The sequence below is a fragment of the Monocercomonoides exilis genome (genome assembly GCF_001643675.1).
Source record: "Monocercomonoides exilis strain PA203 chromosome Unknown scaffold1-2713096, whole genome shotgun sequence".
Taxonomy (NCBI): Eukaryota; Preaxostyla; order Oxymonadida; family Polymastigidae; genus Monocercomonoides; species Monocercomonoides exilis.
The window spans coordinates 61,588-89,176 of NW_027150546.1; the positions used below are offsets into that span (position 1 = coordinate 61,588).

Genomic DNA, 27,589 nt, shown 5'->3' on the forward strand with positions numbered 1-27,589 from the left:
TTTCTACCTCCTTTTTCACTTGTGATCTTGTTCGAATAATGAATTGTTCTTCAAGTGGTTTTTGTTCCTCCATCTCATTGTCAGGCTTATCCACTCTTGAAGGGAATTCAACAGTATTTTTTTCATTTTCATCACTCACAAAAGGCTTCATCAGGCGCTTCTAATCTTCAACATCATACTAGATTCCATTGATCGTCTCTCCTTTTTGTTCTTCTGGTCTCTTTCCTGCTTTGTACATGTCTTGCTTCCATCTTCTGCACACCGCTTGGTTGATAACTCTTCACGGGGAGTTTTCGTTATTGAAGCAATCACTTTCCTCAAGGTTGAAGCAAGATTGGCCTTCACATAATGCTACACCAACGTGTCTGTTCTAGGGGATAGGAGGGTAAACTTCGCTATCTGAGTCGGGGGTATTCCAGATATCGTAAGTGTTGAAAGTGTTGCAGCCTTTATCGAATAAGGGGTGAAATGGCTTGGAATTCCTGCTTCCTTTAACGTCTTCTTTGCCAATCGTCTGATTCCTTCCACCGTTAGAGGATGAAATGTTTCGGTATTTGAAAACAATTTCTTTCCATCGGTCTTCTTTTCTGTATCTCCTCCTACAAAACCTGAACGGCTGAAGCAGGATAGATCGAAGGGTTATTATTCAAAAACAAAACGGCAATCTCTGTTCGATTAAGCGATGTTTTTAGCCTTGTGTCCAAATGTATTCCTTCCTGCTCGAATCTGGATCGTTCCATGTCTACTCTTTCCAACTCTGAAAACATGTTCGCAGTGAATAGCATGGTGAGCACAATGGCTTTCATTGTCAGATGTTTGAAACTCAATCTCTGGTTTTCTCCAAGTTTAGAAAAATACGTCAATATGGTATTCGGATTCCAATTTTTTAGAACCTTCTTCTTTCTTGTCATCTTTGTTCTTCTAAACCATCTGAACAATATTTTTATTATTGGAATATCCCCCAAATTTGTGTTGAAAACCAAGCTAGTGAAGAATGAAACCGCTGAGCGGATGAGTTGCAAACATGACAGTTTCATTTCCTTATCTTTAAGTGGAATAAATATTCTGGAACATTGAGCTGCACACTCGTGAATATCCTCCTAAATAATGCCCATATCACTTTTTTCCCACTGTTAACCAAATTGTTCGAAGCCGAATAAATATCCGTCCCAATTCGACCGAGAAATTCCTTATTTGCACTCCTTCACCAATAAAACTTGGAATAATCTTTATTCCTATGCCCTTTTCCGCCAGCTCTCTCCTTTTTCCCTGTGGATTGATTAATATTACTCTAAATCTGCCTGGAGGAAGACATGCACATATGTTTGTCATTGAAGGCCCCTTTCTCAACACTGTTCTCAGACTCCTCCATTCGAATTTCCGATGAGGCGTCTTCTCCAATAACACATTCCAGTTCTTCCCCTTCCAGTTCGGCTAGAGAAATACTACTGGTACTCTCTCCTTCTGAACCTTCCGAATCGTCATTAAAATCAGAGGAATTGGGTGGTGTGCCTGAACGCACTCGTTTTTCCATAAATATGCAAGACCGTCTTCTCACAATGGGCTTCCTATTCCGCACCAACGCTCAAGCTTGTGGTTGTGTTGAGCTGCAAAGGCGTCCAGTGTTGGAGAAACTTGAAGCACCGCAAGAATCTGAGTAAGTTCTTCGTCTGTAATGCTGTAGTCTCCCGCTCTTTCCAGGCGGAACAAAGAATTGGCTCTTGTGTTTATCTATCCGGGGAGATGAACCGCTCTCAGAACAATTTCCAGTTTCTCCTTTAATGTCCATATCCTTTTGAGTGTCGGGCGAAGATTCATTCCTGCATTCGATTTGTTCACGTTGAAAACGACTTCCGAAATGTCTGAACGAAATTGGAACTGTGATATCTGACTCACTGATATGACTGGAGCAAAATGTGATAGAGCAAGTTTTACTTCTTTTTATTCCTTGTTGTTGGATGATTGGTTTTTCACTGCGAAAGGAAAACGACTATTACAATCAAGTGACATTTTGTTTATTCTGAGGGTTGCTCCCCAGGAGAATTGTAATGCATATGTGGTTGGTCCGTCTTCTGGAATAAACACTTGTGTGAGTCTGCGTCCGGGGTTCTACCTCAATGTCCATCTCCATCTTCTTATCTGCAGGAGGATTGACGCATTCAGCCTCATCATTCCATCCCATCCGTTTGTTAAAATTCCTTTCTGCAACAATTCGAAGATTGATCGGAGGTGCAAAGATGCGTCTGGCAGAATGAAGCATGGAGAGCTGAGCTTTCCCACGAATGATGCGAAGTCCTTCACTCTGACAGTCTTCGCTCTTATACACCTTCTCTCCCACTTGTGACACAGCTCTCGCAATGACTTTTTTCTTTCCTCCGTTAGGCACACATCGAAGCTGGTTGTGTTTCATTCGATTTTCAGGAAGCTGAACTGCATGCTCGGGATGAGGCTGCATTTTTTTTTGTTGATTGGAAGACCAAGGCCTTCAAAAAACACGATAATTTCCTGAATTATTATCTTTAAATCTGGTTGATCTTGATGTGGGAAAATAAGATCGTCTCAATAGATGACGACTCTGACATTCCATCTTCTTCTTGTCTCCGCTGCAACCTTCCTCATTATGTGTGTGAACAGGCGCGGTGCATCTACAAAGCCGAAAGGTATGCCTTTGAAGGAGTTGTCTTTTCCCATGAATCTGAATACAAGATAGGGCATTAGTTCTTTTGAAACTGGAATTTAATGATAAGCTTGTTTCAAGTTTAGGGATACGGAGTAATCTTTCCGTCTTATCAGTCGTTCCACTGTTTTCTCTCCATCGTTCTTGAAATGTGTTCTTTTCGCCACTGCATTTTGTTTCCGACAATAAAAAATTTGTCTTTCGCTGCCTGACTTCTTTTGAATGAGAAATACATTGTTTCTATGTTTTTCATCCTTCTGCTCCATTGAGATAACAACTGCTGTTCGTATCTGTTTTTCTAACATCTTCTTGAATTCCTGGATCTTTTGTTGGTTGAGAAGCAACGCTCCATCTATGAACTGTGCTTGGCTGAGAGATTTTCTGGCTTGGTTGCTCTTCCACATGGCCTGCACTCCTTTGCACATCAATTTCTCTCCTCCGATTCGCTTCCATGCCGAGATAAACAAAGCGGTTACCCCTCCTATCTGCCTCCTCTACTATGTTTCCTTGTGAACTGGACTTAAAACTGTTGACTCCCTTTTGGTCTCCTGCTCCAACTGCTTTGGTTCTTCCTTCTTCCAAATTGATGTCTTCTTGAAATGGCTGAGGACCGGGGTGATATCCGAAAAAACCGCGGGTTAGGACGAGGAAGGGGATAACTTCATCTTCTTTGAAGTGAATCTGGTTGTTATCAAACAGGGTTCTGAACTCGCGTAATAGGAAGTGTTGGTATTTGGAAGTCTCTTTCAAGTTTGGCTTCTTGCCTTGTATCTTTGAGAAACAAATCCTGTCTTTTCGTGAGGATTCCTGCAGAAGTGTCTGTTCTCATCGCTGTGGCAGCCCTGAAACAAAACCTACCTTGAATTCGAATAGTTCGTGCCTCTTGAAGAGCTTTGGTAACTATAATAATGATGTCAGCCAAACTTTGTTCTTCCCCTTCCTTAGAAGTCGGTATCTCAGCAAAGCCTATGAGCTCAGCCTTTGTAGTTTGGAAAAGAAAAATCTCCACCTTGCAACAAGCCTGATCAAACACATCGTTAATCCAGTTTTCTGTTCTCTAAGCAGCTGGTGGTTCCAGAGATAACAACGGGATAAAATCCTGTGTTGCAAACTCCTCAACTTCATCTTTAACGGATCTTGATGAAAGCCTTAGATAAAAACTTGAAAAATTTGGTGCCTGTCCAAAAATGTCCTCAAACTCCTGATGAATACGTTGGGATATGTCTAAGCCATCTTCATTTTCCTTTCTGTCAGCTGAAGGGGTCGCCTCCTGTGTTAAACTTTATGATGAAGAAGGAGAAAAAAATTGAAGAGGAAGAAAAGGTGTTCGGTTTAGATAATTTCCCTGGTTGCCTTTGCGCCACACTGTGCTGCATTGCAGCTTCAGCCGACGGCGTAAGTCCAACAATAGGAGGGTATTGTGAAGCAGACAACATTGATCAAATGTAGCGACTGACCCATTGATTGTGGCGACTCTCAAACAAGAGAAAGAATGTGTGAAACACTTTTTTGATGATTAATGTGTCTTTGCACTATAATTTAAAAAACAAAGTGAGCTATCAAAAATCATAAGTGCATATTTAGTTGTTCTTATTTCCATATGTGTTGATAAATAAATGTATTATCATATTTTAACTTTATAATAGTTAAATATTTGGGGTGAACATTTAGCAGTTTATGAAATACACAACAGTTTGTTCCAAATTTTTTCTCCACCGAGATCATGTGTAGAATAACATTAGCATGCACCACAATAAAGAAAATTAGAAAAAATCGAAACAATTTCAGAATAAATTGATAAAAATAATTTTCTCATATCAAAAGTTTTCGTTCCATTTTCGTTTAATTATTAACAAATGGGTGATTCTTTTGAAAAGTTCCGTTTGTATAATTTTCAGGTAATATTGAAAATTAAATATTTTCATTAGAATTTTATTCAAACTCACCAACTTTCAATAGTTTGAAAAATTTTTCATTGTCAAGATTTTGATTTCATAATAGCGAAATTTGGTGAGTGGGAGAAGAAAATTGGTGAAAATATAAAATTGTTATAATATTTGTAAATTAAACAAAAGGAACTTTTCACAAAAAATTTAGACATATGAAATTTTTAATTTATTTGAAAATTAAACATTTGTGACTTTTCAAAAAGAATCACCCAAATGGATAAGACAAGAACTTTATTAAAAATCTCAAACATAATGGAAGAGATCTGAATAATAATAATGAAAAGATGAATAAAGGATTTAATGGAAAAAAAAATTTCGAACGCAAAATTCTTGCCTTTTGAATATCTGTATGTTTTGCTTGAGTGATTACAAATTGTTTTGAATCACAGTCTATTTCAGAATCTCTGGATATGAAGTCAATTCATCTAATGTATCTATTTTTCTATTTCTGAAAGAAAAACGAGGGGAGCATCGTTTTCTCTTTGTGACAGAGCTATCTGAAGCGAGACTTTTTCGAAAATTTGGCAACCGAAATAGACCGGAGATCTCATAACATAAAATATGTCAAAAGTTTTTGTGAACATTTTTGGAAGTGGAAAGTGGTTTAAGGTTAAGGTTGGTGATAATGTGATTTATTATTCACGCACAACGAAACATGTATTCGAACAGAACCTGGGACTTGGAAATGAATTGATTATTGAAATATCGTCTTGAGAAGAATATATTAAGAGAGCAAGAATAGAGAGTATATGTTGAAAGAGTATTTGATTGAAATGAAAAATAACAAAGCTCAACATCTATCAAGAAGAAAGAGGATAACTAACAATCGAAGGGGAAATGTTATCAGTATTCTGTGCAAAGAAAAACATTTCTTCGAAAATGAATATAATTGTTACGGAAATGAAAAGTATTATTATTATAATAATTATTATTATTAAATATTTTTAAGAGTTTTTGAGTTTTTGAAAAAAAAGATCTATTTTCTTGATTGATGATTGTTGTACTTGTTTTTAGCATTATTTAAGATTATTTGGAAAAAGAAAGATAATAAAAATTTTTTGATGAATATTTGAAGAATAATATGGGTCATGGTGATAATAAGAATTTTTCCTGCGCATTCTTGCTTGCAGCTCAGAGCAAATAGCACTTCAGCAGAATAATGAACATAGTGTTTGTGATAATTGCAAGAATTCTTGCAGTCAGCGAAGTTAAAGAAGTACAAGGGAAGGAAATATGTGGTTTGGATGAAAAAACTGTGTTCCAACTGCCAGGAAGCAGGAATGATTGTTGTGCACAAGGAAACAAACAGCGCAGCACGATTCTATCGACATTTGTTGCAATGAATTGCTCGCTTAACACAGCAAATGTGCTGCAGATTCAGTTGGAAGGAAAAGCTTGCTTTTTCGTTTGTGAGAGGTCAATACTTAACATGAGAGGATGCGTGATTTCAGTCTCATCAAATGTGAGACCATTTGCGATGGATGGAGGAAGTATCAATTCGGTGAATCTCTCTCTTTCCACTGTGAATCCGTTTGAACATATTCCGCAACTTTTTAGCTCATCCGTGCAGAAGGCTTCCAGCAATGTGATTTGTGACGTTTCTCTCTCTGACTCGTCATTTTCATCATTTAAACTATCGTCTGTTCCGTTTCTTTCACCGAATATTAGCTGTTTGGTGAAAGTCTCTCATCTGAAGATGGCAAACATTTCTGTTGCTTATGGGGCGCAAAGAGAATTGGATCTGAGAGTAAATACGGAAACAATGATTGAAGGTTGCATATTCTGCAAAGTGAGTGATGTTATTTATGGAGGAATTGTGAAATCGATGAACACCCCAAGCATATCGCTAACTGTGTTGAATTCCTCATTTGAATGCTGCTCTCGATTGAAAAATGTGAACGAATCACACAATCATAACATGACAAAACAGACTCTGGAAGAAAATGACACGCATGCATTTTCTGATTGCGAATGGCATAATCCAGGTTTCTCACCTGCCGGAAGTGCGATTTATTTGAATGGAAGTTCGACCCTTGAATGTGTAAGATGTTCTTTTATTAATATGAGTTGCAACAACGATGGAGCTGTTTGCATTCATTCTGCAACATATGTAAAATTGTCATGTTGCAGCTTTGTTCATTGCGTTGCTAATAGCAATACAGGTGGGATGATAATGTACTATTTAAAAGGTGATTATAATATATCTGAATGTTCTTTTTTCGAATGCAGGTGCATAAATGCATATTCAGGTGGATTACGTATTTTTCATCCACTTGGAAAAACGAATTCAACAATTGAAAAATGTAAATTTATTTTCAATCAAGCCGCATCCTATGGTGGAGGGTTATATATAGAGCAACAACAGAGCCCTTATTTAATCTCAGAATGCGAATTTGAAGGGAACAAGGCAAATGGAGCAGGATCGGGAAATTTTGAAGGAGGCGGTGGAGGTATTTTCATGAGAACATCAAGTTGGATGGAGACTGATTCAACTCCAGAGAGAATATCATTTTGCTTTTTCACAGGAAACAAGGCAAGAAACGAAGAGGGACATGATGTTAAAATAAAAAATGAATATCTGAAAGGCTCACCATTTGAGTCATCGTTCTCAACAACCCCCTCAAATAGAGTGTTTTATAATAACAGTCAAACAAATTACGATGAATGGCTCCCAACGGTTCGAACAACATATACAAGTGCAACCGGTGTTGAAGGACCTGTTTGTGGTCTTTCTGAAAGCAGTCCATGCAACAGGATTGAACAGGCATTTAACATGATTGAGAAAGGAGCAGAGGGAACAGTAAATATCCTTCGATCTTCGTACTCTTCAACGGCTCTATTCATTGGAGGGGGAGATATTTCATTCAAAGGCGAAAGCGAAAGCGAGTGTGTCATTTCCACAAAATTGCTGAATTCACATGAGTGTTTGTTCACATTGGATTCGGGATCGATGGGATTGTCTTTGGTGACTATTCAACACAACAGCGAAGAATCATCTTCTTCGTTGTTTGTGATGCACACAGGAGAACAGTTACTGACACTGAAGAACGTGATCATATCAGGGGCAGAAGATGGGCAGACTCACACATTTGATGTTTCACCATTCAAAGTTGTTTTTGAGAAAACAAAGATGGAAAACTGTTTGATTGAGGATATTGGTCTGAGAGATTGCTCTTTGTTAGAGGAAGAGGAGGAAAGTGGAGTTGGGAGAGGGATGCTAGGTAATATGACGATGCAAAGGATCAGTCGGATGAGAGGGGATGGGGTGATATTCAACACTGAAAGCGAGAGAAGCGATTCATGGGAGCTGGAGAACACCACGTTCAGAAACTGTGTGAGCAAGGAAGGGAATGGAGGGAGCATTGCTTGGAGAGTGGATGAAAGTGGGATATTCAAGATTGGCAGAGGAAATGTTGTAACAATGATTGGAGATTGTGGGGCAGAGAAGGGAAGAGGAGAGGAGGAGGGAAGAGGAGGAGGGGTGTATTTGGAGCTATCATCCCCATCAAGTGTGTTTGAGATTGTGAATGTGGGATTTGAAAATAATCATGCAAAACATGGAGTGAATGTGTTTATTGCTTCAAATCAGCTGGAGCATATACCAAAAGAGAGGTTTGGATTTGTTTCTCATTTGAAAGAAGATGTGCATGAAGTGGAAGGGGCAGGAGATACTAGCAATGCAACACTAGTGATTCCGATTGTGTGCTATCTTCTTGATGTTCCGAGAAGTGAGATCTATGTTTCAGCTTCAGGAGCTGATCATCCTCAATGTGGACACACATTTTTCGAGTGCCGAACACTGAATTGTCCGATTGAGAGGGAAGAGAACACACCAGCAGATGGAACAACAACAGCGACAATCAAAGTCGGAAATGGAATTGAGGTTGGTTCGACAGTAGTCTTTTCGAAAATAGCAAGGGTGATAGAAGGAACAGGGGATGATGGATCTCTTGTTGTTAAAGGTGATGCAAGTTGCAAAGGTGATGAGGATGGATGCTTTGGGGTGTTTGTGGTGTTGAAGGAAACAAGGATGAATAAGATCGAGCTGGTGGTTCCATCTGTTCTTGAGTATCATGAGGCGATATTCCAGTTGAAAGGAGAAACACTGAACTTGAGTGAATGTGTTATCACATTTGGAGCAGAAGTGAATTTTGTCGAATACAGCTTGATCATTGTGGAGTGTGGAGAGGCGAATGTGACTTCACTGAGATTGGATTCAATGAGATTTGAAAAGCCTGCGATTATAGTGAACGGGGGATTATCATCTGTGGCGTTGAAAAATGTGGAGCTGAATGATATGACCTTTGAAGGAGAAATGGGATTTGTTGTTTGCAAGGGAGGAAGCACACTCACAGCTGAAAGTGTGATTGTCAGTGGGTGCGAAATAGGAGGAAGCAGCTTGATTTTAGCAGGGAACAGCTGTATTGTTCGAATGAGGGAGTCTTCGTGGAGCTCATGCAATTTTGTTGATTCAGGGGTGATAAGATGGAGTGAAGCAAAGGAGATATCGATTTGGGGATGCAATGGGAGTAATGTACGAGTGAGTGAAGGAGATGGAGGGATGGTGAGCGGAGTGGTTGGGGAGGGAGGCATGGTGGATGTGTGGAACACGAGCGTTGAGGGGTGTGTGGCAGAGAAAGGGAATGGAGGAGGGATGAGGATAGAAATGAAAGGGAATGCACAATTGAAGATCAGGAGCGAAACAGAAAGCACACTGATGAAAATATGCACAGCAGGAATAGAAGGAACTTTGAATGGAGGAGGGTGCGGAGGAGGGTTGTGGCTGGGGATAGAAGGAGAGAGATGCGGTTTTGATCTCAGTGGAGTGAAGTTTGAAGGGAATAGAGCAAGGAGTGGGAGGGATGTGTATGTTGTGTGTGATGATTTGAGGAGGGTTGTGAATGGAAGCAGTTTTGCATTCAGTGGAGAGATGAGTGAGAAAGAGAATTCACTGATGGGGAAGGATAAGTTGAAGTTTGTGAATGAGGTTGATTTGTTCATATTCATTGATGGATACAGCTCGTCGATCATCGAAGTGGAGAGTGAAAATGGAGACAATGGAATATGGGTGGGATGCAGAATTGTCCGTGTGGGAGTGTGGATTATGGTATTGGGAGGCTTGGTGGAGAGGGAGAAAAGAGAATTGTGATAAGAGGGAGCACAAGTGTTGAGAAGGTGACAGATGTGAGTGGAGTGAGGATTGAAGGGAAAGACAACAAGAAAAAGAAGGTAGTTGTGGAGAAAGGAATTGAAGGAGAAGGGGAAAGTGTTCTTGATTCGAAAGGAGTGAGTGTGTTTGTGAATGTTGGGTTTGAATTGCCTGGATCATTTGAACAGAGGAGAGAAGTGGTGATAAGCTCAGGAGCAGCAAATGGTGTTTTGGAGATGGAATTGTGTTCGTTTGGGATGCAGGAAGGGGATGAAGTGGCAATAGAATATAGAATCATCAGAAGCACTGGACAAGCTGTGATGATGAAGTGGATATCAATAAATAATATCAGGACAAGAAAGTGCCTGATGGATCTTGCTGTTTTTGGAGCTGAGCGGAATGGGGCAGAGAATGAAGTTGTGAGCATCAGCAACTGCTCGTTTGGGAGCCTGTCAGTTGTTGGTGCAGATGAATCAGCTGTGATTTGTGCCGAGGTGAGGAGAGTGATGAAGATAGAACAGAGCAATATGAGTGGCATCACAGCTGATGAATGCTTGAATGGTGGGGCAGTGAGGGTGAATAACCTTGATTCAGGAATGATTTGTGTGAAGGAGGGGATGATGGAGAAATGTTTGGGAGAGAAGGCGAGTGGTGGGAAAGGAGGATGGATGCATGTGAACTGCAGTGAAAGGAGGGGAGGAATTCCATTCAAGTTTGAGAGAGTGAAATTTGATGGGAATGATGCATTTTTTGGGAAGAACATGTTCATTTTGGATTCAGATCTGAATGTGACAGCGAGGAGTGAGACATTTGCGATTGATGTTGAAGGGATGGAAAACGATCCGAATCTGTTTGTTGGAAGTGATGAGAAGCGGATCAACACAGATCTGTTGAGATTTATCATCGAATACAGGAGTGAGAGGATTGTGGTGTGGGAAAGGGGAGATGATGTTGTTCGATGTGGGAGTGAAGAGGATCCGTGTGAGACATTGGAGATGGGATTGAAACATATTGAGAGAGGAAAAGAGAGAAAAGTGGTGAGGGTGAAGGAAAAGATAAGAGTGGAAGAGGAACATGATTTGAGCGGGATTGAGGTGGAATCTGTGGGAGCAGGATATGATGAGATGGAATATGGAACAGTTGTGATGGGGAGTGAAGGAGAAAGTGGAACAAAAGTGTGTCTTAGCAACAGTGGAGCATTCACTCTGAAAGCACTGGAGATGTGTGTGATGAATGTAAAGGGAAGTGTGGAAGCAGGGATGATTATGAGTGAGGGAGAGAGAATTGAATGGGAAGACTGTTCGATCTCATGGAAGGGAAAGAGAGAAGGAATGGGGAATATTGCATTTTGTGTTGTGAAGAAAGGGGAGCTGGAGATGAAGAAGTTAAAAGTGCTTTCGTATTTTGGGAAGGGAAGTGTATTTGTAGTGGGAGGAGAAGTTGTGAGTGTGATAGATGAATTCACAGTCACAGAAGCCACATTGGAGAGTGGAAGTTTGTTTGAAATTGAAGGAGAGGGAGCAAATGGAGGAGGTGAGATGAGGATGAAGAATTGCAGTTTCGGATCAGTTGATGGGGAAGGAACAGATCCGAGTGTTATTTTGAGCAAGAGTGGAAGTGAAGTGAAGCTTGTTGTTGAAAATTCACTGTTTGAAGGATGCAGCAGTGGGAGAAGCACAAAGGGAGGTGCGATGCTGTTTGAGTTGAATGAAGGAGGATTGTTCCATGTTGTGAATACAAGTGTGAAGCAGTGTGGATGCTCTGTGAGCGAAGGGAAAGGAGGCGGGGTGTATCTGAAGACTGAATTGAGGGGAGAGCTGGATTATGTGTTTGATAGGGTGATATTCCGAAGGAATACAGCAAGCATCGGGAATGATGTGTTTATTGTGTGTGACTGCATCGAGAGGCAGATCAATGAAACACAGTTCAACATCGACTTCCGGAATAAAGAGTTCATCGAACAAAATGCAATCTATGGGATGGATGCTGGAGAGCACAAAGAGGAGGCGATGGACTTGATGAGTCTGATTGTGAAATACCAATCAGACACGATTGTTGTGTCGAGCAAAGAAGGGAAAGGAGGGAGGAATGAACAGCAATGTGGAAAGCCTTTGCTTCCTTGTGCAACAATTGGGTTTGGGCTGAGGCATCTGACACATGATTTCTTCAGCCAGGTGTTTGTCGATGAAGAATCTGTAATTGATGAGGAAATTGGATTGGACACGCTCACATTGAGTGGGATGCATGAAGTTCAGAGTCGAGTGGTTGTGAAAGGGAGAATGAACTGTAGCAAAGAAATGATTGTGGAAACAAGTGGGCAGGTGTATGTGAGATGGATTCAATTTTCATTTGAAGAAGTGGAATCAACACCGACTCCACTTCCAACGACTCATTCATCATTCATGAAGATTTGTTCGGGGAAGACGTCGATCAGCATGTGTTCGTTTGAGGGAGTGAGCTCGGCCGGGGAGGAAATGGCAGAAGTGCCATTCTGCCTGATATTTGTGGAGAGAGGGAAATGCTCAATGGGGAATGTGAGTGTTATGTGGCTTTCATTTTTGAGTGAAGCAGTGATGGTGATGGAAGAGGATTGTGAAGTGAGTGGGATGGCACTGAGAAATGTTGAGGGAAGCAAAGACTGTTTGAAGATCGGTGGAGGTGGGAGTGTGAAGATGGAAAAAGTGGAAGCAGGAAATGTGAGGATGGAAGACGGATGGGTCATAAGAGCAAATGGAAAGGAAGAAGGGAGACACAACAGAGAGGAAGGAGAGTTTTCATTTTCGATTTTGTCATCTTCATTTGAGAACATCACGTGTGTGGATGAGCGTGCAGGAGCAATTGAAGTGGAGGGGATGGAAGGAAATGCAGAGTTTTCGAACTGCTCTTTTTGTGGGTGTTCATCGAGAAGAGAGAAGGGGAAGATGATTTCGCTTTTGGTGTGCAAAAGAATTCAGATGAGGCAGTGCTTGTTTGATGGGAAGGCAAATAAAAAGGATTTGAATGAGGAAGTGGTTGATGTGTGCAAATGGAATGGGTCAGTTGTTGAGGTGAAGGAGAGCGCGGGGGAGATGAAGGATACCAGTTTTGTGAGCTGTTCGGGTGGAGGTCTTTCTGTATGCGAAGGAAGGATGAAGATTGAAGATGGTAAGTTTGAGAACAACAATCCTTCGATTGAAAGATATCCATCTGCCAGACGAAACATTCTCTGTTCAGACACAGGACCATTGAATGTGATGAGTTTGAAAGGAGGAGACGGATGGGAAAGAAACACATCCTTGTGGATTCTGGATGAAGGATGTGAACTGGATGGGATTGTCTCTGAGAGAGCATCCACTCTGTTCGTTCCAGTTGTGGAAGAGGCGATGAATGAGACAACATCCGATGGTAGAACAAGCATCTCACTGACTGGGAAACTTCTTCTTCCATGCAATGTATCGCTTCGTTTGAGCTTCAGGAATGGAAAGGAAGAAGTGGTCGAGATCTATGGAATTGGTGAAAGGGAAAGTGTATCAGAGAAAGAGATGGTTGCTGTTGTTTCATCTGCTCAGATGACAGCGGTGGGAGCTGAGACAGAAGTATCTGTGAGTCTTCTGTTTGGAAAGATTGATTCGCCATCATCAACAGAATCATTTATTCTGAAGAACAAAAGTGAAAGTCAGGCAAATGGAGATGAAAAACTTGTTGAAGGAGGAAAAGAAGGAAAATCTTATTGGTTGTTGATTGTGATTGTGCTTGTTGCGATATTATTTATCGTGTTAATTGGCTTTATTATTTTTGTTGTTCGATGGAGAAAGCAAAAGAGAAGAACTGAAGAACTGGAAGAGATTGTGAATGACAACATCAAAAAGGATCCGAAGGCATTCGAGATGGTGACGATGGAGATGTCTCCCGAGGAGCAGTGGAGGAGGGCAGAGAGGGAGGCTGAGAAGAAGAATGAAGAGAGGTTCAAGAAGAGGGTGTATGAGAAAAGCTTGGGACACTCAGAGTCATCTGAGCATCTTCTTTCTGAGAGTGGTTCCACTGAATACATTCTGGGGAAAGATTCAGACAAGATCCCAGATTGGGCATTGGAAAAGGTTGAAGAAGAAGAGATTCGAAAGAGATCACCTTCACCATCCATTTCATCCACTTCAACAACAGACTCAGATTCAACATTTGTTCGAAGGGAGGAATTGTGTCCAACCACCTCATCGATGTCGAATCTCGTGGATGCAATGGCATGCTCGTCTCCTCATGAGAAGCTGATTGTGGATCTGAGGGATTCGCTGTTCATGCTGCTGCACGGAAAGAATGAGAAGAAAGAGATGGCCATTGGGAGCTTGAAGGAAAGAGAGCAAACAGCTGCTCAAATCCTGTTCTGGGTGGCTGGCGGCGCACTCTTCTCCTTCGAAGACGGGGAGGACGATCTTCCCTCTCTGCCAAACCTCAGCCCCCACATCGTGCTGTTCTCCGAGCACATGGTCATCTGCATCGCCCTCCATTCAGATTTCTCTTCTGAAGACTCCGACACATCCTCCATCTCTTCTTCAACCGTTGTCACATCTGCAAGCGATGATGATGATGATGGCAGAAACGATAGAGACTCTCTGCCCTCATCTGCATTTGAGGAAGAAGATAGCTTCAAAAAGAGTGTTTGAGGTGGAAGGCGCCTGAGCTCCTGATCAACAAGAAGATGGGGGCAACACAGAAGTCCGTGGCATTCTCCATCGGGATGATGCTGTGGGAGTGTGTGACGCTCCAGATCCCGTTTGGCGAGTACGAGGCCGAGACTGCCGGCCAGAAGATAGCAAATGGCGAAAAGCCAGATCTGGGCGCGGCAGGCTGCTCCGCCTTCGCCCAAACCATCAACGCCTGCCTTTCCCAAAATCCAGATGCCCGCCCCAGCCCTGCCCAGCTCCAGCGCCAGTTCATCCAGCACTTTCCCGGTGGCGCTCCCAGCCTCACAGCTTCCGATGCCCTCTATTGTTACTGCCCCTTGCACCTCAACTGCTCCTCCGATCAATCTGCCTCCTATTCCGCAACAACCTTCACCGAAGATCCCGCTGCCCCCTCCTGATCCTTCTCCGAGCAGCTGAACATGCCCTGTCTTTTTCCATCCAGCTCTCCCCCAGCCCTTCCACATCCCGATGACTGGCTTGGAAGCTAGCAAGCGAAAAAGTCACATCTGCAGCTCAAATAAAGCGGAAATGACGCAGGCAAGATAGATGCTCACAAATGACGATAGCGCAGACTGCATCTCATTCTGTGCCTCTTGTCAAACGTAACAGTTGTTTTATTAATTTATTAATTGTTTGTCTTTTTTTTGGGAATACTTCCATATGTTTTCTGTTATCTGTTTTCCGTTTTCATTTTGCCAGCTCCGATTTTGTTGTTATTATGAGGACCAGGCTCGCCAAGCTGCGGCCGTGTAGCTTTTTGCATCCTTCCATTTTGTGTTTGTTTGTTTGTTTGTTTTGTACTCGCTTTGTATTCGGCGTTTTTCTTCATTCACAGATGTTGTGGTTTTCAAGCCATTTTCATCCCCATTTCATTGTCCTGTTCCCACCCATGTGCGCTCTTCACATCACTTCCGTTGGCGCGCTCTCTCTCTCTCTAAAATAAACAAATCAGGGCATTTGCACTTCTAGATGGGAAAAACTCACAAACAGGTGCCAAAAAGAAAAAAGCAAAAATTGCGTTTCTGTCACAATTCTCTGTCTTTCTGAGAAAAAGAAAAGCAAACGAATAAAATGCGAATTTTTCTATCAATAAAAACGATTGAGTGCACACCATTCTCTTCGGCCGAGAAAATGTCAAAGCGCTCGCTCAGCAAGAACACTCACTTTGTGTGCTTGCCCAGGAAGCAACACGAAAACGGAAACAGCACCAAACTCAATTTAGAAAGAGCCATGTTAGCCTTGCAACATAAAGAATAACAATATCACAAACAGATGCATCGGATGATTCACAAATGAAAAGAAAAGAAAAGAAAAAGCTTTAAAAAAATGAATGAATGAATGAATGAATGAATGAATGAAGAGGACAAAATCCAAATCACACATCTAACCAACACTCAAAAAGCACAGATAACCCCACAGACATTTCAAAAACCGGTTTGATGGATAATTAGCAACAACAAAAAACAAAAAAGCAACTGTCATAACAGAGCAAACCAGAAAAATCAATACACACATATTTGATAAATCAATAAAAAATAATTTTTGTTCTTCTGAAAATTCTCTTCAAAATGTTGAAATATTGCTTGTTTATATGCTTCATGAAACCAGAAAGTGGAAATATCATTCTCACAAAAAAGTGTTAAAAAAAGTTTAAAATGAAAACAAACAGTTTCAGGCAAAATGGACAATCAACGAAGCCTCTTCAAATGTAGTGCTTCATTCGGTTACATCTTTCTCGGATGAATTTCAATCTGCAAAATCAATATTATTTGGTGGGTTTATTTCACAAAAATCTGTAGCAGAAGGAGCATCCACTGCGTTCATGTGAAAACATTCCATCACAAAGCATTTAATGCAAAATTATAGTTTTTTTGCACCAATTATTTATTTTTCCAATTGGCTTTTTCCTCGTGAAAGATCGATTTTATCTGTTTCTCTTTTTTGCAACAAATTCGACAGATAAATTGACTTCACAGTTCTCCATTTTCCCCATATGGATTTTATAAGCAAAAACGATGTAATTGCTCAATTCCTCGTGGGTTTTGATTTGTAATTTAATCGATTTGAACGTATATCTTTCAACAAAGCTCATTTCATTTCTTCAATGAATAACTACTTTTTTGTCATTTTATTTGAACAACAAAATATGTACACTATTTATTGGCTCAACGTGAGTTAGTCGAAAGAATTTCTGGCTCAATCTCAAAATTCTTTTTTTGTTTTTTTGAATAAATGCTCCCATACTAAAAGCTGATTTTTAAGCAAATGAAAAAACAGCAATATTCGAAGTGTCATTTGGAGATGCGCAACAAAAAATGAGAATCAATTGGTGAAAGCAAAAAGAAACAGGGAAAGGCGAAGAAAGCATGCTTTTGAAAAACCAGAAAAGGAGGTGAAGCACATTATTGAAATTGAGCAATGGCTTGAAGCAAGCAGGACAAAACATTGGATAACGCTCCAATAAATGAAACAATTAGTAATCGGAATAGCATCCAATGGAGTTATTCAAAAAATGAAGAACAAAGGGAAAAAGAAGAAAAACAAGGATGGATGAAAGAATGACTGAAAAGGCAAGACAAAAAGAAATTGAAAATTTTCCCAGTGATTTTCACACACCCTCATTAAATGTGTGAGTGCTTAAAGGAGAGCGGAAAAAGAAGTTGATTGAAGAAAACAAAGAAGAAATTTCAGAAGCAAAAAGGTGAAGCGGGAAAGGAAATGGAAGGAGCGACTGGAAATAAAGATACTACGAAAAGATAACTGAGTAGAATTAGATGGAACCAAAAACAATATTGATTCACTTTTTAAGATTCAATTTGCATATTATTAATTCATTTTGCAAACAAGGAGCGAAAAGAAAAGGATTTATACGCAATAAAGACATTAATAACGACTAATTATTTGTATTTTCTGGTTTGTTCTGTCGTAGCAATTGGTTGTTTGTTTTTTGTTGTTGATTGTTTGATTTGTTTGTTTTTGAAATGTCAGTGGGAGTATTTGTGCTTTTTGAGTGTTGGCCAGACGTGTGATTTGGATTTTGTCCTCTTCATTCATTCATTCATTCATTCATCCATTCATTTTTTTAAAGCTTTTTCTTTTCTTTTCTTTTCATTTGTGAATCATCCGATGCATCTGTTTGTGATATTGTTATTCTTTATGTTGCAAGGCTAACATGGCTCTTTCTAAATTGAGTTTGGTGCTGTTTCCGTTTTCGTGTTGCTTCCTGGGCAAGCACACAAAGTGAGTGTTCTTGCTGAGCGAGCGCTTTGACATTTTCTCGGCCGAAGAGAATGGTGTGCACTCAATCGTTTTTATTGATAGAAAAATTCGCATTTTATTCGTTTGCTTTTCTTTTTCTCAGAAAGACAGAGAATTGTGACAGAAACGCAATTTTTGCTTTTTTCTTTTTGGCACCTGTTTGTGAGTTTTTCCCATCTAGAAGTGCAAATGCCCTGATTTGTTTATTTTAGAGAGAGAGAGAGCGCGCCAACGGAAGTGATGTGAAGAGCGCACATGGGTGGGAACAGGACAATGAAATGGGGATGAAAATGGCTTGAAAACCACAACATCTGTGAATGAAGAAAAACGCCGAATACAAAGCGAGTACAAAACAAACAAACAAACAAACACAAAATGGAAGGATGCAAAAAGCTACACGGCCGCAGCTTGGCGAGCCTGGTCCTCATAATAACAACAAAATCGGAGCTGGCAAAATGAAAACGGAAAACAGATAACAGAAAACATATGGAAGTATTCCCAAAAAAAGACAAACAATTAATAAATTAATAAAACAACTGTTACGTTTGACAAGAGGCACAGAATGAGATGCAGTCTGCGCTATCGTCATTTGTGAGCATCTATCTTGCCTGCGTCATTTCCGCTTTATTTGAGCTGCAGATGTGACTTTTTCGCTTGCTAGCTTCCAAGCCAGTCATCGGGATGTGGAAGGGCTGGGGGAGAGCTGGATGGAAAAAGACAGGGCATGTTCAGCTGCTCGGAGAAGGATCAGGAGGGGGCAGCGGGATCTTCGGTGAAGGTTGTTGCGGAATAGGAGGCAGATTGATCGGAGGAGCAGTTGAGGTGCAAGGGGCAGTAACAATAGAGGGCATCGGAAGCTGTGAGGCTGGGAGCGCCACCGGGAAAGTGCTGGATGAACTGGCGCTGGAGCTGGGCAGGGCTGGGGCGGGCATCTGGATTTTGGGAAAGGCAGGCGTTGATGGTTTGGGCGAAGGCGGAGCAGCCTGCCGCGCCCAGATCTGGCTTTTCGCCATTTGCTATCTTCTGGCCGGCAGTCTCGGCCTCGTACTCGCCAAACGGGATCTGGAGCGTCACACACTCCCACAGCATCATCCCGATGGAGAATGCCACGGACTTCTGTGTTGCCCCCATCTTCTTGTTGATCAGGAGCTCAGGCGCCTTCCACCTCAAACACTCTTTTTTGAAGCTATCTTCTTCCTCAAATGCAGATGAGGGCAGAGAGTCTCTATCGTTTCTGCCATCATCATCATCATCGCTTGCAGATGTGACAACGGTTGAAGAAGAGATGGAGGATGTGTCGGAGTCTTCAGAAGAGAAATCTGAATGGAGGGCGATGCAGATGACCATGTGCTCGGAGAACAGCACGATGTGGGGGCTGAGGTTTGGCAGAGAGGGAAGATCGTCCTCCCCGTCTTCGAAGGAGAAGAGTGCGCCGCCAGCCACCCAGAACAGGATTTGAGCAGCTGTTTGCTCTCTTTCCTTCAAGCTCCCAATGGCCATCTCTTTCTTCTCATTCTTTCCGTGCAGCAGCATGAACAGCGAATCCCTCAGATCCACAATCAGCTTCTCATGAGGAGACGAGCATGCCATTGCATCCACGAGATTCGACATCGATGAGGTGGTTGGACACAATTCCTCCCTTCGAACAAATGTTGAATCTGAGTCTGTTGTTGAAGTGGATGAAATGGATGGTGAAGGTGATCTCTTTCGAATCTCTTCTTCTTCAACCTTTTCCAATGCCCAATCTGGGATCTTGTCTGAATCTTTCCCCAGAATGTATTCAGTGGAACCACTCTCAGAAAGAAGATGCTCAGATGACTCTGAGTGTCCCAAGCTTTTCTCATACACCCTCTTCTTGAACCTCTCTTCATTCTTCTTCTCAGCCTCCCTCTCTGCCCTCCTCCACTGCTCCTCGGGAGACATCTCCATCGTCACCATCTCGAATGCCTTCGGATCCTTTTTGATGTTGTCATTCACAATCTCTTCCAGTTCTTCAGTTCTTCTCTTTTGCTTTCTCCATCGAACAACAAAAATAATAAAGCCAATTAACACGATAAATAATATCGCAACAAGCACAATCACAATCAACAACCAATAAGATTTTTCTTCTTTTCCCTCTTCAACAAGTTTTTCATCTCCATTTGCCTGACTTTCACTTTTGTTCTTCACAACAATGGCATCGGTGAAAGAAGGACTGGAGGGGTTGCCGAACTGCAGCGCAACCAACACATCTGCCTTGTCAGATGCATCAGCTATTGCATTTGCTGGGATGGTGCTGGCGATCTCGTTCTCGCTCACATAATCGTCATGAGAGAAGAGGCCTTTCTCCACAGCGTGTTGATCGCCGAGGAGGAAGAAGAGGGCGTATGAGAGGTTGCAAGGGAGAAGGAGGGAGCCGTTGCAGCGGATCTGGATGTGGGTGTTGTTGTGATGGGTGATGGCAGCGCTGGTGAGTGTGGGGATGAAGAACGAGGATGCTCTTTGAGCAGGGATGCCGTGGAGCGAGCATGCGGTTGTGTGGATCCAGAGGGAAGTGTTTGGAAGGAGGCCGTCTCCGCCGGCGATGCTTGTGAGATGGAGGGCGGAGGCATTTGAGCAGATGATGTTGCGGCGGGCAGACTGGTAGTTGGGGATGGATGGGGTGTTGTTTGCGAAGAGGATCTTGCGTATGTGCGCAGACGCGGCAGAAAGAGAGAGGGCGCCCTGAGGCGCAGCGGTGAATGCAGCGTCTGTGATTGCGACTGATGAGTCGGCGAAATGGACAAGAGACCCGTTCCATGTGCACACGTTGTCTGCAACTTCTCTGGCTGTGTTGGCTGTGTTGGATGTGCTGGATGTGCATGAGGCAGCGGTACCTGTGCCTTGGAAGATGCATGCTTCGATCTGGATGTTTGCACAATTAGCAAAGCGCTCCATCGTTCCTGTTGCAGATGCAGATGCGAATGTGGGTGTGGAAGTGGAAGAGGAAGTGGAAGTGAAGTTGGTGAAAGAGCAGTTGTGCTGGAGGATGGTTCCTGTGCACGAAGTGCAGTCAATGCCGCATCTCTTGGTTGTTGCATGGGCAACAGCCACCCCGACCAGCTTCAGCAGAGAGGCAGGTTCATCTGGAGAAGGCTGGGTGCCTGGGGTTTGGGGGCAGCCGCACGTGATGAATGCATTATCTGCTGTGGAGTTGTGTATGGCGAGATCTCTGATTTCGATGGTGGTGCTTGGCTCGATGGCAAGCGCGGCGTTGCTGGTGGCAGTGCTGCTGATGTTTGTTTCTGTGCACACTGCAACAGCTGAGCTGCAGAAGAGGAGGAGATTGCGAGTTGTGGCGATTGAATGGAGGGAGGCTTTCCTCATCTCGAACACCCCGCTTGCCACAGAGATGAGTGTGGAGTTGAGGAGAGCTTCAGTTCCGGCAGATGTGAATGTGCATGAAACGACGAGCAAGCTGCCGTTGAGCTGGCGAAAGACAGAGTCGAGCTCGGACGCGAAGCCGGAGCTAATGGAGAAGTGGCAGCTGTCGAGCGAGCAATCGTTTGCAAAAGCGACGACAGCGTGGTGGGTTTGCTCGATTGCGATTGGAGTCTGGAGATGGACCAGGCAGATCAGCTTTGTTGCTGAGCGGAGGGTGAGGTCGGCGAGTGTTGTCTGGCGGGCGAAGGCAGAATCGGTGTGGACAACGACCATGTTCCAAGTGCCGCTGTCGATGTGGCGGATGCTGTTGTCGATGGTTCTGCACATGTTTGAGGTGGAGCCGCACTGGCGCGAGTCAGTTCCGAGGAGGCAGGCGTGGATCTGGCCGGCCTTGAAGAAGGTGATGAGCGGGATGAGATCGAGAAGGGTGCTGTCGGTGAATGTGGAGCCGCAGATGGAGTTGTTTGTCTGGAGAGAGGGCTGGGTGAAGTCGAGTGTGAATTGGGTTTCGTTGATCTGTGTGGCGACGTGGTCGGACCGGATGAAGATGTCTTTGCCGGCAAAGGCGTCGTTCAAGATGAAGCGGTCGTTGAGGATGCGGAGCGGGATGGGGTGGAGGAGGTCATCAGGAGCTGGGGGTGAAGATTGAGAATAAGATTGAGAATGGGATTGGGGCTGGGTGCAGTCGATCATGAGAGCACCGCCTTTGCCCTTTGTGCGCGAGCACACACACTGAGTGAGCACACACGAAGCCACTTTCAGAGAGGATTCGGTGGAGCTGAGGCACACACGCACCGCGCCTCCTTCGTCGATGGTTTCTCCCACGCAGTTTGTGCAGAAGCAGGAGTCGAGCACACAGTCGATGCTCTGATACGAAGGGAGGGCAAAGACAGTTGAGTGATTGGCGCGGGCAGTGATGTTTGTGAAGTTGGAGTCTGCGATTGTGAAGGTCAACTGGCTGTTTGTGGGGCTGTATGTCTGCTTGGATGCGTCTTCAGCGGGTGCAGCGACCTCGATTATCCCTGCTGGCGAGGCATCCACCATGCAGGCGGACAAGTTCTGCACAGCTGCTTGGGATGCGGTTGCAGCGACAAGGAAAAAGGGATGGGCGAGAGTGATTGCAGAGACGCAGCAGTTGGCGATGTCGGCTGATCCGGCAAGCACAGACACAACAGCATAGCTGGTTGGAGAGGAAGGGGCTGTGGATGCAAAGGAGCAGGCAGAGAGGGAGAGGCGGGCAGATGATGTGGCGGTTTGGAGAAAAGAGAGGATGCTGTGAAGCGAGGGTGGAAGAGAGAAGGAGAGGTTGGCGAGGCGGAGGAGGATGGAGGAGGCGAGGAAGGCTTTGTTGCTGCCTTGAAGGGCTGGCTCGTGCACTGCGACTGGTGTGCCATGGAGGTTGCCATTTATTAGGAGTTGTGGATTGTGGTGTGTAGCAGAAGGCTGGAGGTGGAGGAGGATGGAGAAGGTGGTGCTGTGTGTGACTGTGATTGTGGAGGCAGAGGATGGAAGGTCGGGGACAAACCGGAGCTGGAGAGCCTTGTCGATGGATCTGCAAGGTGCGACGTCAAAGCCGCAAGCGCTGAAGTCCCATCCATCTGTGCCGTCGACATAGGCATGGGCAGAGAAGTTGGTCCAGAGGTACACAACGAGCGGCACAGCATAGTGCTCGCCGCATGTTGCTCTTTCCCAGCCGTTGAGCTGGTGCAGCGACTGGAAGGCTGGCCCGTCCATGTCCCATTTCAGGTGGAGCGTGTCGGCCACGCTGTCCAGCATCTGTCCGGCAACAAACAGGCTTTTCCCTCTCCAGGCGCGGCACTCGTCGAAGGTCATGTTTTGGAGCACAAAATCCATCGAGCCTTCGCCTCCCTCGATGAACATTCCACCCCCAAGCCCTCTTTCTTCGGTGTCCTCGTTTTCTGCATCGACTTCTTCATCGGCCTCAGTCTCAGCATCGGAATTGGTATCTGCCTCGGGCGCGGAGCTCAATGCTGAACACTGTGTGAATGTGACTCCAGTCATGGTGAGCTTCCTGCCGTTCTCCACAGATGCATACAGACCGCCGCCTTTGAGGGTGTGTGCGCGGATGCAGCAGGATGATATGGTGCAATTGGACAGGTGCATTGTTGTGCCTTGCTGGGTGTGCTTTTCCGCGATCAGGCACCCGCCGTCTCCATTTGCCCGTCTCGGCCGTGCTATTATGGTGCTGTTGATGGTGATGCTGTGTGCGCCCGATATCAGGATCGGGGTGAAGGTGCTGAACTCGGCGTGTGTGCTGATTTGTGTGTTGGTGATGGTTGCGCTTCCCGATGCAAGGCGCATGATGTAGAAGATGACTGGGTGGGATGGAGCACTGTGAAAGTCTATGCAGCAATGGTCGAGCGTGAAGGCTGCAAGCGAGTGGATGAAGCCGTGTCGGCCGGTGCTCATGGCAGTGGGGAGCAAAAAGCAGATGCTGGATGCGCTCATCTCAGCGGAAGCAGTGACAATGGCTTTGTTTGAGCACTGGCCTGCATCATGCACGTGCACAGCCTGGAGATGTGCTGTTGCAGAGGAGAGCAGGAAGGGGAGTGTTTCGATTGTGATCTCGGAAGCGAGCGTGGAGTTTGCAGCAAGAAGAATGGTGGTGGATGCAGAGGTGATTCTGTTGGATGCTGCGAAGTGGACGGTCTCGCAGGCAAACACAGATGGGCCGCAGTGCAAATGATCTGTCCCGGCGAGTCCGTCGACATAGATGTTGTTGTCGTGGTGGCAGAGATATATCTCGAGCGGGATGGCAGGCTGGTCTGCACCGTCCTCAGAGCCGCTGAGTCTGGATGGATCGGCAAAGCAATGGGTGTGGTCGACAAACTGAAGTGTGGTTGTGTTCACGATATCACTCAGCATCACTCTGCTTGTGCATCTGAGAAAGAGGTCTCTTCCAACCGCTGCTCTGTTTGGTGTGGAATTGGAGAAGCACACGCCGCTGCTTATCTGGAGGAGTGCTTTGGCGTTGTCGATATGCACCATCATCCCTCCGCCCTTTCCGCCCTTTCCACCCGTTCCTCCCGTTCCCTCTGTATCGGGCACACAGCAATCAGCGAAAGCAGCCGAGCCGTTCACAACCATCTCAGCGTCCTCGTCTGTCAGGTGCACACACACCCCTCCGCCGCACGAGCCATCCTGGCAGGCGGTGCAGCTGGAGAAAGATCCACCAGTGATGCACACTTGCGATCCAGCGATGAGGGAGCATTCGAGGCCGCTTCCGCTTCCGCTTTGCCGGGTGATGGCTGTCAGGTTTGTGGAAGTGAGTGTGACGCTCAGTGCAGCCTCGGCATTCACAGTCAGGGCAGCCACAGATGAAAGGCACATAGGGCCAATTTCCGCCGAATCGAACAGCACATGCCCTGCAGCCACAGTTATGATGGATGCAGCGAATGGTGCATCGGGCAGTGTTTCTGCTGCAGTGATTGTGCAGTGGGCGACTTCGAGGCATCCCTGCATGTCTGTCAGGTGGAACAGGTGGGAGTGCAGCGAGGCGCTTGCATTCCTGCGGAATGCGAGGGAGCTGAAAGTGGCACTGCCAGTTGTGATTTGCACGAGGGCTGTGCTGTCTGTGGCGTCAGCACTCAGCACTGTTTTGTCAGCGCCAGCGCCGCTGAAGGATATGGTGAGTGTGCACACATCGATCCTTGTTTCGTGGCACACACACTCCTCGACTGCAACAGCCTTTGTTTGGAGCAGCGGGTTGGCCACGCCCACTGCATATCCCACGGTTCTGCATCTTCTGCCTTGGATGTCTCCTGCATCAGCCGATCCGCATGCTTGGTGGTCGATGCCGCTGAAACTGTTGACGAGGATGGGATCGAAGAAAGTGTTTGGAATCCAGGAGCTGCATTCTTGCATCCCCTTCACAACCCTGTTTGTGGAGCCAGCTGTTGCGGAGCGGCAGAGCACAAAGCACTCATCATTGATGTTTGTCCAACCGCTGTCGATATACACATCGTGACCCATTTTTGCAGCAGAATTGTTTTCAAAGAAGCAGAAGCTCACTTTGGAAACATATGCGTTGCTTGAATTGTCCCAACAAATTCCTCCTCCATGTTTCTCACTCGAACAGTTTCTGAAACAACAATCAGTCATGTTAACTCTTCCATTGTCATATAATCCAAAACATCCTCCTTGATAATCTTGTGTTTTCTTTTTGCAACTCTCAAAAATGCATGAATCTGTCAACCCAGTATTTTCACAGTCATATGTTATCATTCCGCTTCCAACATGTCCAGTCGTACAATTTGTTGTGACAGTATTCCTGATCAAAAATGAATTTAGAGTGGACATATCAATTGCTCCTCCCGAATGAATTGCATTGCAGCTATTGAAAAAAGTATGTGTTGAAATCAAATTTTTTCCTCCATTGTTCAAGGAAATAGCACCTCCACGAGATGAAGAATTGCAGTTATTGAACATGCAATGTGAGATACTCAGTACTCCCGAAGACGTGAAGTGAATGGCTCCACCAGGTGAACCTGTCAATGAAGAAAAGTGGCAATCAACGAACGTTGCATCACCTGTTGAAATGTTCTGTCTTAACATTGAATGATTGCCAACCACTGGCTGGGCATTATGGTGTCTGTGGCAGTTCTCAAAGGAAGTGTTTGCTGATGAGTGAGTGAAAGATTTGGAGTTCAGTGCATGGAACAAGCCTCCGTTGTATGGGGATTCGACACATTTCACGGTGCATCCAGACATCACTGTTCTGATTTCGCGGGTGGGGATATCGAGGGGCTCATTCATGTTTGTGGTGTGGGTGATGTTTGTGAAGCATGAATGCAGCAGCTCAACATCGGATATGCCAGATGTGGCGACAAACGGGGAGCCATCACAGACGCAGCAGGAGTCGAAGAGGGATGAGGATATTGAGACTCTGCAGCTCGCTGAGCTGGCCGGATGGTCAGCACCGCTGGCAATGGATGAAACAGGAACAGCTGGGTTAGAGACTGCCAGCGAGATGTTGAACAGCCACAGGGATGCACTTTGCAGCTGGGCAACATGGTGGGTTGATTTGGCGGTGTATGAGAGAGTGCAAGATGTGAATGTGGCATTGCTGCTGGTGATGGCAAGGCAGGCGTGTGGTGCACAGCATGCAAGGGATGTGTCAGACAGCAGGAAAGAGGTGTTGGCCATTGTTGCACAGTGGCGGCTGAGCAGCTGAGTTTGTTTTGGCGCACTCAACAAACCCTTGAAAAGGCATTGCTGTTTGTTGTTGGATGTGCCAATGGACTTGTTATTGAAAGGCAAGTGTGCTTTGCATGGTGAATGTTCCGAGCAGTTGGCAGCGCCATTTGATTCGCATGCAATGAAGCACAAAAACAAGAAAGTCAAATGGCACTTCATGGATGCTTTCAGCATGGTGACACATAATTTTTTTTTTTGAATTTGATTTGTCAGAAAGTCCAAATTATGAGTTTTGTTTTTCTTTGAATGGGTCTTCGAGATAATGTCTTGGCAAATTTTATGTGCTTTTTAACTTTTGTTAATTGCTGTTCTTTTACTTCGATGAACAACGAAAATTGTGTGATTGTTGCAATCATAACGAATATATATGATTTGAGCAATTGTGATGATTGTGAATCTCAATAATTTAATTTTCATGAAAAATGTTTGATTTCATCCAGCTTCGTAATCATCTTTCTCTTTCTTTTCAAACGCAAAATCAAACAAATATCAAAAAAGTTGGCATTGATGTTGTTATAATTCTCACTTTGACTTTCATTTTGCAGAAATATTATTCAGATAGAGAAAGACAATCCGAACTCTTAATTTTGCACCAAAAACAAGGAAAAGTCATTAACGTTTCAGATTGAAACAATTCATAAATTTTTCGTTATAGGAAAGTCTTTTAAAGAAGTAAATAAATTTTGAAAAAGTTATTAATTTTCGAATTAAAGGTCTATGATCAAAAGAACTTTATTGCAAGATCTGAAGAGGAAAAAATAGTCAAATAATATTTCAATCAAATACGATCTTCCATGATAAAGAAGAAACGAGGAATAGGTTTTTCGAATGTTTTCAAGAGTTTGCCGAAATGGACTGGCCTTGAATCGAAAATTCAAACAAAATCAGAAAGGTTACAGAATATACAAATATTTTTGATGTCAAACATATAGAAAAAAATACATCAATATTTTAGAATACCATTTTTTCCGAAAATGAAACAACCAATTAATATTGTCATGCAGATTCTATTATATTGTTGTATTGAAATTTGACTGAAACAGATTCATTTGCCGATAGATATTTCTTATCCATCAATATGGGTGATTATTTTTTGAGATCATAACTTTTTTCGGGTTGTTGATTTTTTATCGGTTTTTTGTCACTGAGAAAAGATTTTGTATTAGAATGCTGAATTCTTCACAACTGTATCATTGACAAACGTTTTTGCTCAAATAAAGATGATGATGTCATTTATATGCCTTTTCATTTTTCAGTGTTCTTTTTTGGATGTTCAAGT

At 43.8% G+C, this 27,589-nt stretch overlaps 5 protein-coding genes across 5 annotated transcripts; 1 reads left to right on the forward strand and 4 right to left on the reverse strand.

Annotated features, from left to right (window-relative positions):
• Positions 1-1,999: 1,999 nt before the first annotated feature.
• Positions 2,000-2,455, reverse strand: MONOS_10969 (uncharacterized protein; the record flags this gene model as incomplete). Its single annotated transcript, XM_067863458.1, has 1 exon — positions 2,000-2,455. The coding sequence occupies one exon, from the start codon at positions 2,453-2,455 to the stop codon at positions 2,000-2,002; it is 456 nt and encodes a 151-aa protein (XP_067736093.1).
• A 471-nt stretch (positions 2,456-2,926) lies between these two features.
• Positions 2,927-4,113, reverse strand: MONOS_10968 (uncharacterized protein; the record flags this gene model as incomplete). Its single annotated transcript, XM_067863457.1, has 3 exons — positions 2,927-3,280; positions 3,375-3,577; positions 4,044-4,113. 3 exons carry the CDS (start codon positions 4,111-4,113, stop codon positions 2,927-2,929), a joined length of 627 nt encoding a protein of 208 aa, XP_067736094.1.
• Positions 4,114-5,785: 1,672 nt separating this feature from the next.
• On the forward strand, positions 5,786-14,412 carry MONOS_10967 (uncharacterized protein; the record flags this gene model as incomplete). Its single annotated transcript, XM_067863456.1, has 4 exons — positions 5,786-6,611; positions 6,951-9,613; positions 9,706-13,367; positions 13,566-14,412. The coding sequence occupies 4 exons, from the start codon at positions 5,786-5,788 to the stop codon at positions 14,410-14,412; spliced, it is 7,998 nt and encodes a 2,665-aa protein (XP_067736095.1).
• A 24-nt stretch (positions 14,413-14,436) lies between these two features.
• On the reverse strand, positions 14,437-14,897 carry MONOS_16865 (uncharacterized protein; the record flags this gene model as incomplete). The annotated part of the gene is made up of 2 exons (XM_067869734.1): positions 14,437-14,582; positions 14,618-14,897. The coding sequence occupies 2 exons, from the start codon at positions 14,895-14,897 to the stop codon at positions 14,437-14,439; spliced, it is 426 nt and encodes a 141-aa protein (XP_067736096.1).
• Positions 14,898-18,438: 3,541 nt separating this feature from the next.
• MONOS_16290 (uncharacterized protein) lies at positions 18,439-26,484 on the reverse strand (the record flags this gene model as incomplete). The annotated part of the gene is made up of 1 exon (XM_067869206.1): positions 18,439-26,484. The coding sequence occupies one exon, from the start codon at positions 26,482-26,484 to the stop codon at positions 18,439-18,441; it is 8,046 nt and encodes a 2,681-aa protein (XP_067736097.1).
• Between the last annotated feature and the right edge of the window lie 1,105 nt (positions 26,485-27,589).